The 13,548-nt window shown below is 38.8% G+C and overlaps 1 protein-coding gene across 1 annotated transcript; it reads right to left on the bottom strand.

Moving 5' to 3' along the window:
* Window positions 1-7,606: 7,606 nt before the first annotated feature.
* On the bottom strand, window positions 7,607-11,976 carry LOC104408834 (dedicator of cytokinesis protein 9-like; the record flags this gene model as incomplete). Its single annotated transcript, XM_010018557.1, has 5 exons — window positions 7,607-7,863; window positions 9,167-9,305; window positions 9,468-9,568; window positions 11,080-11,270; window positions 11,766-11,976. Coding segments are annotated over 5 exons (765 nt in total), but the record flags the coding sequence as incomplete, so codon positions are not given.
* Window positions 11,977-13,548: the final 1,572 nt, after the last annotated feature.

Below are 13,548 nucleotides of genomic sequence, written 5' to 3'. Positions count from 1 at the left end.
CCACGGGCGGTGTGGGGGGGGGGGGGGGGGGGGGGGTGAGGTAAACAAGGTTCTGATGGAAAATCAGATTGTAATAGCTGAAGGATATAAATACCGGGATGATTGTAACGGTTTAACCCTGGCCAGTAGCTCAGCCCCACACTTGCTCGTCCCCCACCCAGTGTGATGGGGGAGAGAAGCAAAAGGGTGAAAGTGTGGTAACTCCTGGGCTGAGGTAAAGATAGTTTATTAATTAAGAGAGAAACCAAGCCAAAATAATCCATCTCTCCACCCAAAAAAAAACCAACCCACCCCAAAACAGAAAAACAAAACAAACCCCAAGCTCAAGAAAAAATACTGCTGCCAAAAGCCTAATTCCTCACCATCACCTGGTCAATGCCCACCCAGTCCCTGAGCAGCTGCTGCCCTGGCCAGCCACTGTCCCCCCCAGCTGTATATGCTGAGCATGATGCCACATGCTATGGGGTATCCCTCTGGTCAGTTGGCATCAGCTGTCCCAGCTGTGTCCCCTCCCACCCTCTTGTGCACCCCCAGCCTGCTCGCTGGTGGGGTGGGGTGAGAGGCAGAAAAGACCTTGACTCTGTGCAAGCTCTGCTCACAACAGCTGTGACATGCCTGGCTGATCAACACCATTGCCAACACAAATCCAGAACATAGCCCCACACCAGTTACTGGGAAGAAAATTAACTCTATCATCCCAGCCAAAACCAGCACACTGAAAAATTTTTCCACTGCCAAGGAAGACCCACCATGACACAATGTTTGCTCAAGAGCCACCATTCCTTGCCTTTCATGTGGATCTTAGCCTGCCTGGCCTGGCTGCTTGGACATGGGATTCTTGGTGCTCATGAGCATGTGGGTGTGAGAATAGGATTGGGTGAAAACTATGAGTCAATGTGAGGGACTGAGATAAATGCTGCCTTCCCTTTCCTTCTGGTCTAGAGTTGAATTTCATCACATTAATTCCTACTGCACTCAGTCAATGAACTACAAAGTAGTCTCTGAATTTATAGTCTGCAAAGAAGGAGTATAGCTGTTTGGCCAGACCTCTTTTCTGTGTAAGCCTATTTTGGTTCTCTGTTAATAGACCTCCCAGTGAGGTGTTTCACACCAGCGCCATGGCAACCAGTAGATTACCATCCCACACGCTTTCTCTGAATAACAGGCCTATGTGAACATTATTCCCAAATTCCTGTGCCCAGACATCTCTTTTGAAGGAATGTTAGCAGGCCAGCACCTTCCAGTCAACTCTTACTATGCCTGGTCTCAGTTTTTAGGCCTGTAGGCACTGAATACCTGGTAAACTTCCTGTTTGATTATAAGGCAGCTACGAAATATATCATTATCATTATGCAAAAATATAAAATCATAGAATCATTGAATCATAGAATGGTTTGGGTTGGAGAGGACCTTAACATCGTTTAGATCCACCCCCTCCGCCCCTCTTCCACCAGAAGGTTTTGGTCACTCTTTCTAACCAACAGAACATAACCACTTTGAACATATCCACACTTCACAAGTTGATCTTCGACCACCTGCTAGTAATGAGGTTATGTGGTAGCTAGCAAGTATTTTGGCAAAATGCCTTAATGTCTTCATCTGTCTGAGGTAAATTTTTCCAGTCAACCTCTTAAATTCCTTAGCAATTTTCTGTACTTTGATTTCCATTTCCTCTTTTTAACACTTAAATATTTGATTTTTAAGTGTCAGTATTTCATAGTTATCCTCAGTTTGTCATAAGGAAGAAGTATTTCCTCTCTTAATGTCATAGCTTTGCACCATCCAGTCAACTTCTTTTTAAAGCTTCTAGTTGCCACCCATTTATTCAATTAACAAGCTGAACAGATTCACTTCTTTTGGAATAAAATGTAAAATTAATTGTAGGGTTACCTCTGCCAACTGGTAGCAAATATTGTCAAGTTTTGATCACTGGCTCCTAGACAAGCACCAAAATCCAGTGTGGCAATTATTTAATTACAATAACCTATAATCCAAGTTGGCTGCTTGTACTGTTAGCTACAATGATTTCTACAAGCTTATTGTAATAAGTGTATTTTACTATTGGCTGTGAGTCATCTTCCTCTGCAGATATGCACAGCAAGTTAATCATCCAGTCCTAAGCTTTAACAACACAGCTCTCAGCCAACATGTTGCTGCCTCAGGCTTTATGAGCTGGTGCATTCCTTCATTTCTACGGTTCATAGTTATCAGCACCTCCAAAACAGGTAACAATTTTAGTGTAGGCTGTCACCTCCCCTATTTTATCTTTCTCAAGTAAGTGAGGAAAACAAAAAAATCCCAATAACAAAACAATTGCTCTAGGCACATTTAAATAAATTGTTTCAAGGCTTTGTGATGCACTTATATGCACTGTGTTGAGAAAATATTCTGCTGTTTCAAATTATGGGTGCAGAATGAGGATCCATCACTAGTGATGATGAGAAAATAGTTCCAAGCAATCTGAAAAAAACCCCAAACCCTCAGCAGGCTGCTGATGGAGGAACAGAGATTTTCTTTCTTGTCACAGGCCTTTTAAAAGTCTAAATAGTGATGCTGACAATTCTTCCATTTCTTTAGACCAATTATAAAAGGCATTTGTCACCCTTACATGCCTTGTTATTGCTTATTAAGGTGGCTGCTACAGCTTTACTAAATGAAATGTAGCTCTGGAATTGTCTCTCCCCAAGCAACGTTCATAGGGTTCTCAGTTACAGAATGAGTGACAAACTGGACAGTTCTGCTCAACTAAGGTCCTTTTCCTACAGTTATCTGTATGCCCTTGGGAACTTGTCTCTTCTGTTTACAGATCATGCCATTGAAAAAAATCACATTACTCAACAGCTCAATCAGAAGTTTTAGGTCTCTCTTGGTAGTCCTGCTAATAGCACTGGCCAGAGAAAAATCTGTTCGGATTTCTTCCAGGCTTCAGATCCTATTTTTCAAACGCTACATGCCACCTCAAAGTACTTATTCAGTGGTTACCAGCATTTTCTTGTATATGGTCTGGTAACTGTTCTAGACTGGTGGACATCTGTTTTTCCTCATACATTTGAAAAAAAAAAAATCTGGTATCTCACTTCATTAATTTGAAAATTATACCTGTGTAAAGCTGCTTGAACCTTATGCCAGTTCTTCAAATATTAAACGGAAACTCAGCTGATATAAAAGAACATTTGTTTTGGGGGCATGGGCCTGTATTGAAGATCTCACTTGCAGTTCTGTCAATTTTGTTCACTATTTTCATGTCCCCCACTTTAATTTGTCGAGTCAAACATCCACATTTTTGGGAGTTTGATATCACAGTGACAAACATAAAAAGATTACAGAGCACTGGATGCAAAAACCACCATCCCAAGAAGCTACACGTGCTTTCAGGTATCCAGTATCAATGAATCCTACCGGACAGAGAAAGACAGTTTAAAACAAAGCAAGCAAGCACTGCAAGCTTTGCATCAAGAGAAGAAATTATGAAACTCCTCAAACAGAAAATGCTAGAAAAAAAAAATAAATCCCCTAATATCTACTGCAATTAACTTGAAAGGGAAATACCGCCTAATCACTAGATATGATTTAAATTAATTGTGTCAAGACCAAAAGATATTTGGAGTCTAAATGGCTTTTAAATAACTTATTATACATTCAATATAATACTTCAGCGAAAAGAAGAAGCCACCATCAAAATATTTCAAAGGTGTTAAAATGGTCACTTCTATAAGTATCAGATACAATCGAAATCAGGCGTCTGCCTGATGTTTCCATTTTTTCCCCTCAGCCCAAGAAGCACCAGAACCCCTACTCTGATCAGCTCACAAAAAACACAGAACACCAGCCTTGCCCATCTTCACCAGATAGCCTTCTGAGAGACAGTGGACTTACATGTCTTCTATTCACTGAAGTCTTTCCACAAAGAAAACAAAAAGATGAAAGTGGGTATTAGAAAACAAACTTACATGACTCCCTAGACTAGGCATTTTCATTGACAGCCAGGCTCATCTAAGTATAGCTTTATTTAAAATCCTTCCACTTAATTAAATATTACTTTAAAAATATTTATAACATCATTGTTAGGTTTGTTATGCACCCATATTCTCCCACATGCCTTGCTTCCCATAACCATACTGCTGCTGTGGGACATATCCCTGTGTGATGTTCCTAAATAGTTGGTTAACCTTAGGAAAAGCTGGAAACACCCTTGAAAAGTTGCCATAAAAGTATTTTGGTTGCTCGAGGATGTTCAAGATACTGAAGATTTATTGTAAAATGGGAGAAAACATCTACCCCACAGGAAAAGAAGGGATGGTGTTATTCTCTGTTTCATCCACCAATTGATTCTTGGAGAAGAAAAGGGAAAAAGTGTAATTGTTAATTGTCTTCATGAGATAAATCCTGAAGTACAGTGAAGGCAACCGTGCAAGGCCCAAACACTTGGTTAGGCTCAAGGCCAATGTTTTTATCATCGTTCTTCCAGGCAAAACACAGGTGCTACACTGCACAGCAAGTCAAAAAGGACTGTTGTGGTTTAACTCCTTGTGCCCCCCCCAGCCTGCTCGCTGGTGGGGTGGTGTGGGAAACAGAAGAGGCCTTGACACTGTGCAAGCACTGCTCAGCAACAGCTAAAACATGCCTGGGTTATCAACACTTTCCAGCACAAATCCAAAACATAGCCCCATACCACCTACCGTGAGGAAAAAGAACTTTACCCGAGCCAAAACCACTACAAAGCCCAAGTCTTTATAAATAAAATAACCCATATTAGATACTTAATTTACATGTTGCAGAAGTAACAGCAGAAAAAGGAGGCTGGAAGAGAATGAACTACTCAGAGGTAAACCCCAACACTTATAATCTTAGCATATTTAAAACCAAACCAGTTCACTAGAGGGTGTGTGTTCTCACATAAATGCATCATCTCAGATTATAAACAAAATGTCTGTAGGTTTAAACACATGATAATCATTAACTGTCAACTACATTTCACTATTTTTCATACGCCAAATTTCAGCAAGAAAAGTTACATTTCTTTAGATGCATATAAACATACATCAAACTGAATTACAAATACATACTACATTTATAGGCTGGTGAACAGATAGAACTCTGGCAAATCGAGGTCTCTGTGCAAAAGGTGGTGTACAATTGCAGCAGGAAACTGACAGTTCTGCTCCCAGGCCAGAGGGCAAGTTAGAAAAAATGGGGTGATTGGAAGAAGTCACCAGGACAGATGCAATTACTAACATTATATCGATACTGACCTCTTCCTGTATGGCAAAACAACTTTACAGGACATTTTCTCCTAATAATGAAATACCTTTTGAGACTGACTACATTGATAGATAACAGAGTATTCCTACACCCATTTCTACAAATGAACAAAAAAGTAAAAGGATACAGGGTACAGGGGAGAAAAGGGACTGTCTTTTAACACAGCAGTGTGGGTTCACTCTTCAGAAGCATTTATCTGTTTGCTTTTTGGTTGTTTTTTGTTGTTGTTTTTCCAACCCCCTTTGAAGAAAAGGATTTTACACAAACAGGAAATTTGTTCTAGAAGTACAATTGGAAAAAGCAGAGTTACCCAGCCTTCCACTGCCAGGATGAGCTGTTTTGGAAAAACCTTTGATGAGTAATGGCAACATGTAAGTTTCATGCTACCTACAGAAAATGACAGTAAACAGTATCACAGATGCACAGAATCACAGAATGGTTGAAGCTGGAAGGGACCACTGGAGCTCATCAAGTCCAGCCTTCCTGGCTCAGGCAGTTATCCGGAGTACATTCCTCAGGACTGTGTCCAGATGGCTCTTGAATATCTCCAGGGAAGGAGTCTCCACAACCTCTCTGGGCAACTATTTCAATGCTAGGCTACCTTCACAGTAAAGAAGTTCTTCCTCATGTACAGGTGGAACTTCTTGTGTTCTAGTTTATGCCTGTTGCCTCTCATCCTATTGCCTGGCACCACCGACAAGAGTCTGGCCCTGTCCTCTTGACACCCTCCCTTCAGATACTTACAGGAATTGATCAGATCCCTCCTGAGCCTTCTCTTCCAGGCTGAACAGGCCCAGTTCAGCCTTTCCTCATATAAGAGATGCTCCAGACCCTTAATCATTCCATTAGCTCTTTGCTGGACTTGCTACTGGAGCTCCATCTCTCTGTTGTACTGGGAAGCCCAGAACTGGACACAGTACTCCAGGTGTGGCCTCACCAAGGCTGAGTAGAGAGGGAGGATCACCTCCTTGGACCTGCTGGCAACACTGCTCCTAATGCAGCCCAGGATGCCATTGGCTTTCTTGGTCACACGGGCACAGGGACAGCCCAGGTTCCTCTCCACAGGTCATAAGGAAAAGATGATTCCTACTGTCATGTGATGTAAAGTTTCGAAGACTTCCAAATATTAACTGTACTCGATAGTAACAACTTTTACCTACTGTAATATGCCATTTGAGTCAAATGTGATGGATCCAAAACCAATGTCTTAACTAATAACCTAAATTCCCTTCATTGACAAGAAATATGAAATAAACCCTAGAAGTGTCTGCATCTCATCTCATACTTAAGCTGCAAAAAGCCATTTTTTTTCCGATCAAGCGTTCAGGGACACATCTAAAATAAAAACCAGAGCACACAGTGAGAAAAGTAACTACCTTTTTCCTTTTAATATAGATGTAGTACAGAATGTTTAATTACAGCAGGACAGTGCTTCCAGTTAAATAAAATTAAAAACCTTTATTTTCCCCAAATATAAAATTACTAAATTAATGTCTTAAAAGAATAAGAATATGGAAAAAGCTTTAAATTATACCACCATTTACCACAGTAACCATGATCAACAATTACATACTCCATTGCTTTGGCAAAAAAGTTTTCTTCTTTTAATAACTGCATATAAACCTAACATAGCAAAGACTGTATACATCTTTATATTGCACTTATTTATATACAGGAATAAATGAACTGTGAAGTCTGCATATACTTGGAATGAGCGAATTTTCACAATAAACTGAAAGCAGAAGGATAACAGCTAGTATGAATATTAAAAAATGCTTAGAAAGGTAATACATTTATGTACAGACTGTATGGACTGTATTAACAAACAATATGTACATAACAATTACTACTATTGATATTTTAGTGTAACTCAGTGTTCATTAATACAGACCTTTGGTTGTATTTAGTTGTTTAGTAAGATCTAAGCTCACATACCTCCAAAATGCAACAAGGTATAAAATAAAGCACAACAATTTGCCAAATGGTACAAAACCTACTATTGTCAGTTCCATTAAACCCAAAAAACTAGTGTCTCTGTCTAGCCCCAAAATAGTTCTTGTACTTGGAATTAATCTCTATGTGCCATACACAAAAAGAACACCTGAATGTTACATGTCTGCAAACTTACATCCCACAACACTTTTTTTGTAATGTGCAATTCATCTTAATAATACTTTCTAAAGTGAAAGAGAAATTAACTTCAACTTTATAGTTTTCCAACACACATTTCTGCAATGACATTGTGAATGCTTTTAAATGTTACCAGCACGACTTAAAAATATATATGTGTGCCTCCTTTACTCTAAAAGATTATTACCAGTTACTGCTATTTGCTAAGTGTGCTCAGACATTCGTATGGATTATGCAGCTTGCACGTGCCGAACATTTAGCTTCAAAAATCATCCTGAGTTCGCACACCGATGAAGCAAATCCACACACTTTGAAAAAGAAACGAACACACTTTCCTTTACAAAACAATCATGCAACTGAAGAAGAACTGGGCATCCCATGAACTGTTGTGCTTGTTGGAGTTCCACTTATGGCGTTGAAAATGTGTAGCGAATTCGGCATAACACTGGCCTTTTCTTCAACAGGAGTAATCTTAAAACGGAAAACATGTATTTACCAAAACGTTACAAAATGACACAAGCACACCAAAAAGACTTCATTCTTAACAACTAGAAATTGACTAACGCTAACATTAGAAATTCTGGGGAAAACGAATGCTACAAAGCTTAGACAAACTAAGAGCAGAAATAAACAAAACTAATTACCATCCCAGCTGATCATATTGGCAAGCAGCAGAGAGGAAAAAAGAAAAAACTGTTAAGATTCTTTTCTATATTTTCCATAACAAATTTTTTGCAGTTATTTACAACCCATGCTCTTATAAGACAGCTAATAGTTTCTTCAATGACATTAGGACAAGCATTGTGAGAAGCTATTTTTCCAAATACAGCAACAGGCAAGCACATAAAGGTAACATTTTTAAAGATTTCAGCAAATAGCCTCATGATTCTGAGCCATCAGGGGAATGATCAATCTAATTTGGGAAAAAAAAAATAACCCAACACCACCACATGATATTTCTTGTGGGCCAGAAATACAAGTCTTCAGAGTTAAGAACCATGAGCCACTCTATGGCTCTGGGAAAAAAATCATACAAATAAGAGGGAAGAAAAGGAACCTGAAGTGATTAATAGGACAAATAAAAACATCAAGAAGGCAAGGATCAAGCATGAATCTTCATCTCTTCCTGCCCTCCTGGAAAAAACTGATTTTCCTTTGAAGTCAGGAGACATTTCTATCATAGATCACAGATGCAAGGTCCTGCATCTGCATGAGAGTTCCATTTTCCTATATGTCCAGCTTGCCTGTAGTGGATTCCCTTCAAGAAAACATGTTGGAATACCACAAGAAGGACTGCAACTCTGTTGCAGAAGTAAATGCTTATACCCCCCAAATCTAAAGAAAAAGGGCTAAGCTTGCAGATTAAATCCCCCTCAGTTACCAGGAAGTATAGACTAAGGTGAGCAACTTGGGTCACTCATAGAGAACCCTGTAACTACACATATGAAGTGTGACATATATATTCATGTCATTAAACGTTGTGTCTTTACTGTAATCTTCCTCTCCTATAAAAAACCAGGCTGGTGCCAACCAGAGTTACTTTCTTAATGAGGAAGACTTAATTCTGAAGGTCAAGAAAGCATCTGCAGAAAATTCACCAACAGGAAAAAAAAGTTCCACAATTCTATGATACACTTGTACTCCAGTAGAAAAAAATACATATAAAAAAAGAAACAATCCTTTTGCATAAAGTATTATATACACTTTTCCTAGTGGGTTCACATTACAGCTACATTTTGAATGCTGGTATGTAAAATCTAATTTCAGCACATACTTGTTCATGCATTATTTCAGAAAGCTCTTTTGCCATTTCTCTGTAGTTGGCCTTCATTTCTTCTTGATATTCCAACTGATCTTCCTTTATAAGTCGTTCATTTACACCCAGAGCATGCCCACAAGCTTCAACAAATTGCCTGATACAGATAATAAAAGATCTCAATCAGGAATACAAAATCCAAAAGGTTAATTCAGAATAGCAGCTTACAGAATGTTTTTAAGGTAGTCAGAACACTAAAGTGTTAAAAGAACTCTTGTAAGTCTTGAAAAAAGTCATTCGCCCTCCCCAAAAAACATACCTAAAAACTTCCTTTAGTAGCTTTACTTTATTGTCTGGATATCTTTTGGTGTTTGTATCATCTAAGAAAGCTCTTGCATATGCTAATGGACCAGCATTAACCTAAAAAGAACAAGAATTACAAAACAAAGTCAGTTCTCTGACATTTTGTCTTAGCAATAACAGGTACTACAGATGTCTGATTTGCTTGTCTTAGGAGAATGCATGGATTTCTAAAAAGCAGAAGATAATCACTGGAGTTGGAACATAAGAGCAGAAGAAGTCTCTACAGCACTCTATATGAACCTGTCCAGGCACAAAGAAACCACATTGATGATGTGGCAAAGTAACTGCTGATACTGCCAATTTGTCACCTCTGTTTATGAAATCAGGAAAGTGAGGAAAATTAGCTAAATCTACTACTGGCTTACTGGCTGGCCTGGTTACCTATTGAAAACATTCTTCTAAGCTGAAAATTCTGCAATAGTTAGCAGAAATTTCATTTTGCTATTATGGCACCTACATGAAAAATGGATTCAATGATTTCTGACTCATCCCTATTACTCTTTTATATTAACAGCAAGAGCCCCTCCCTTCTCATCCCAAACACTAGCTTGACAACTTTTTCTTTTTTTTTTTTTGTTTTGTTTTTATTTTCTTTTCAACATGACAACAGGTCATTTCAGATGACTGTGTTTACTGTTCCTTTGATTTGAATCAGTTTAATAGAGCAGCACTTCTGTCATTGCATTCTTAGAATCAGAATTATAGAATCAACTAGATGGGAAAAGACCTTTAAGATCATCAAGTCCAACCATTACCCCAGCACTGCCAAGTCCACCACCAAATCATGTCACTGAGAGCCCCATCTACACGGTCTTGAACACTTCCAAGGACAGTGATTCCACCACTGCTCTGGGCAGCCTGTGCCAGTGCCTGAGCACCCTTTCAGTGAAGAAATTTTTCCTAATATCCAATCTAAACCTCCCCTGGTGCAGCTTGGGGCTGTTACCTCTTGTCCTACCACTTGTTAGTTAAGACCCTTACCATACGGATTTGTATATGCTACAACTGCTTTATATACCTTATCTTGCTAAATCTTTATAGTTTTTGTTAGATGGATTTTATTTATTTATTTTAACACATTCAGTTCTTGCTTGCCTTAGGCAAAACAAAAATATTTAACAGTGAGATTGTCTACTAGTACCCCGCTCCGATATTTTGTCACTCCCTCTTCACCTCCATAGGGATCTTGCCAAAATAGGAAAGCAGTAATGACCATGTTGAACCTACTGTGAGAGACCTATGCAAAACATGCTCATTCATCCTCATATGGAAGTCACCACTTTATGGTAGTTTCAGCTTCAAACCAAAACCTGGTGGGACTCAGACCACCATAAACTCCTGAGATGAATCTCAATCCTTTCATGTAGTTGTCCATGATCAGTATTTACCTGAAATACTTTTATTGTTTTTCCTATTTTGGAAATAACTGCGAACAGTGAGCATATTTCTAATTTAGGACATTCCTGAATATATAGAATAGAAATGAATGATAAAATGCTACTTGTATACTTGTTCAAGGACAGAAGCAAGTGAAATTTCAAGCTGAATGGCAAAGCATATGTTCTTACCTGAACACTGACACTTCCTTGTAGCTTCAGCTGCAATTTGATCATATCTACTTCAGCTGAAGAGCAAAGTTGCCTCAGTTCTGCAACTTTTTTACTCATTTCATCAATGGCTACTTCAATTGGGTTTAAATCAGTGTGGTGCTGGTACATTACTGGAATGCGCTTCTTCACATACGGGAAACAATGTATAGCTATGGACGGAAAACAGTTCCATATAGTAAGAAAAAGGTTTCTCAATAATGTGTGTTTTGATAGAATTTTATGCTAAATTCTCATTTTGAAGTAATTAGTTGCCCAATTTAATAACATATTATATAATTAGAAATACTACCAAAGGTCAGGGAAACAAAATATTGAAAATGTAAATATGTATAGCTTTACATGTGTTATAGCAACGAAAGATCACTGACATTACTGCTACTAATAACTACTTATTTTAAAAGGTTGTTTTGTCTAACAGTTTTTTGGTATACTTTGCAATTCTTGTCACCTCCAACAGTTGTTTGAAATCTAATAAAGGATTTTTTTGACAAAATACACAACATATAGGAAAAATTAGTATCAAGAATTAAATACAACCACTCCCCCCCCCCCCCCCACCAAAAAAAACAAAAACACCCCCCCCCCCCCCCCCCCCCAAAAAAAGACCAGTTTTCTTTTAAAGGAAATTTGCATCCAACCAGTACCTGTTAAAATAGTCCGTCGTTTACACTGTTCTTCTACTCCTCCTTGTCTTTTACCAGCTTGAGTGAAAGGCATCTCAAACATAAAGCGACGAATGTTATGAGTCCTTTCAAAATCTGTTTTTCTTTCTTGCAACTCCTTTTCTTCAAAGTATGGAATTACATGTGTAACTTGAATATATGCATATTTTGAATCTAAATCCTTAGGATTTACCTTGAAAAATGATTAAAAAAACAAATAGCCAAAATTGTGAATAAAGTGGATATAATTGCAGTTACACAACTTTACAATTACACTGTAATTTGGTCTCTTAACCCTTACCTTATTGAAAACACAAGAAACACTAATGCTCTCACAGGGCTTATCTGCTCTCAGTTTCTAACTGTTCAGAAGGGAGGAATGTAATACAGCTAGATGCCTTACAACATACTGTGGGGTTTTTTTAGTTATTTTCTTTAAATACTCATTGATAATTGCTGTATGCAGAACTGCAAATGAAAACATAATACTGAATTACATCCCATGATAAATACTGGAAGGCACAGGTAGAGAAAATTCAGAAACAAGTATCTGTCCTCCATGAAGCTGATACAATAGTAGACTGGAGACCTAAAATTCCTAGTGATAAAAACCCCTTAATAATTAAGAATAAAACCCTACATTGTAAATAGTTCAGATATTACCTCCAGAAGACACTCCTCCCAACCTGTCTGTCTCAATTCTGACACCCTATGAAGGTCCCAGAGAATACAGTGGTGGGAGCAGAGCAAATTGAAGGCTTCACTATTCAGTTCATTTTGCTTCTAGAACTGGATAGATGAGGGCCTCATGGACTGGCAGGTCTTTAATTTGGTAAAAGGAGCAACTGGTCTCCAGTACCAAAAAATAAGGCCTCCTCAGTCTTCACCAAAAAGGGTCCCTAAATGGACCAAGGGTTTTTTTTTCTTTTGTGAATTCCCCCAACCACGGGACAAAGAAAGCACCCTAAACCTGTGCATCTTTCTGAAAGTTGCTGCCTGCCATTTTAGTCCCATGTCAAACATTCACATTATCTCTGCTGGTCTCTGAGCCCTTTCACTTGTATAAACTAAGTGGGAAAAACAATACGAACAGACTCACAGAATGGTTTGGGTTAGAAGGGACCTTAAAACTTATCCAGTTCCAACTCCCCTGCCATGGGCAGGGACACCTTCCACTAGACCAGGTTGCTCAAAGCCCCGTCCAACCTGGCCTTGAACACTGCCAGGGATGGGGCAGCCACAGCTTCTCTGGGCAACCTGTGCCAGCGCCTCACCACCCTCATAATAAAGAATTATACACACATGAAGCCACCAGGTGAGCCCTGGAGTAAACTGGGAACACAGCTAAGGTCTCCCTGCTATTATCCTTTCTATATTGGAACATGCTGCTTAAATGCTGCTTAATTATTTTTTTTTTTGTTAATTAGGGTTTTGGGGTTTTTTTTTAAGTTGATTGGACTGGAACTTAAGTGGCGATTTATGTACTCATGTTTCCTACAAATGCTGACAAATGCATTATAATTAACTGTAAAGAACTCAGTAGTGTAAACTGGAAGAGCTGTGAAAAACTGAGATTACAATTCAAATCTCTCGCCATCCACAGCATGAAATCTTGCCCTTGCGTAAGTCCTCCTCTTCTTTTAAAGTTCCAGTATTGAAAAGCCCACCATTGCTGCACTTTCAGGTCAAGAAGCTCAGAACTTTGTGATCTTACTGGTGGAATCAAGGAACAGAAGCGTGGAGACCTCATAGCAGCCTTCCAATA

The sequence above is a fragment of the Nestor notabilis genome, unplaced genomic scaffold, assembly GCF_000696875.1.
Source record: "Nestor notabilis isolate BGI_N333 unplaced genomic scaffold, ASM69687v1 scaffold7767, whole genome shotgun sequence".
NCBI classification, from domain to species: domain Eukaryota; kingdom Metazoa; phylum Chordata; class Aves; order Psittaciformes; family Psittacidae; genus Nestor; species Nestor notabilis.
The sequence above is the reverse complement of the archived record's forward strand: the minus strand, read 5'-3'. Positions and strand labels throughout refer to the sequence as shown.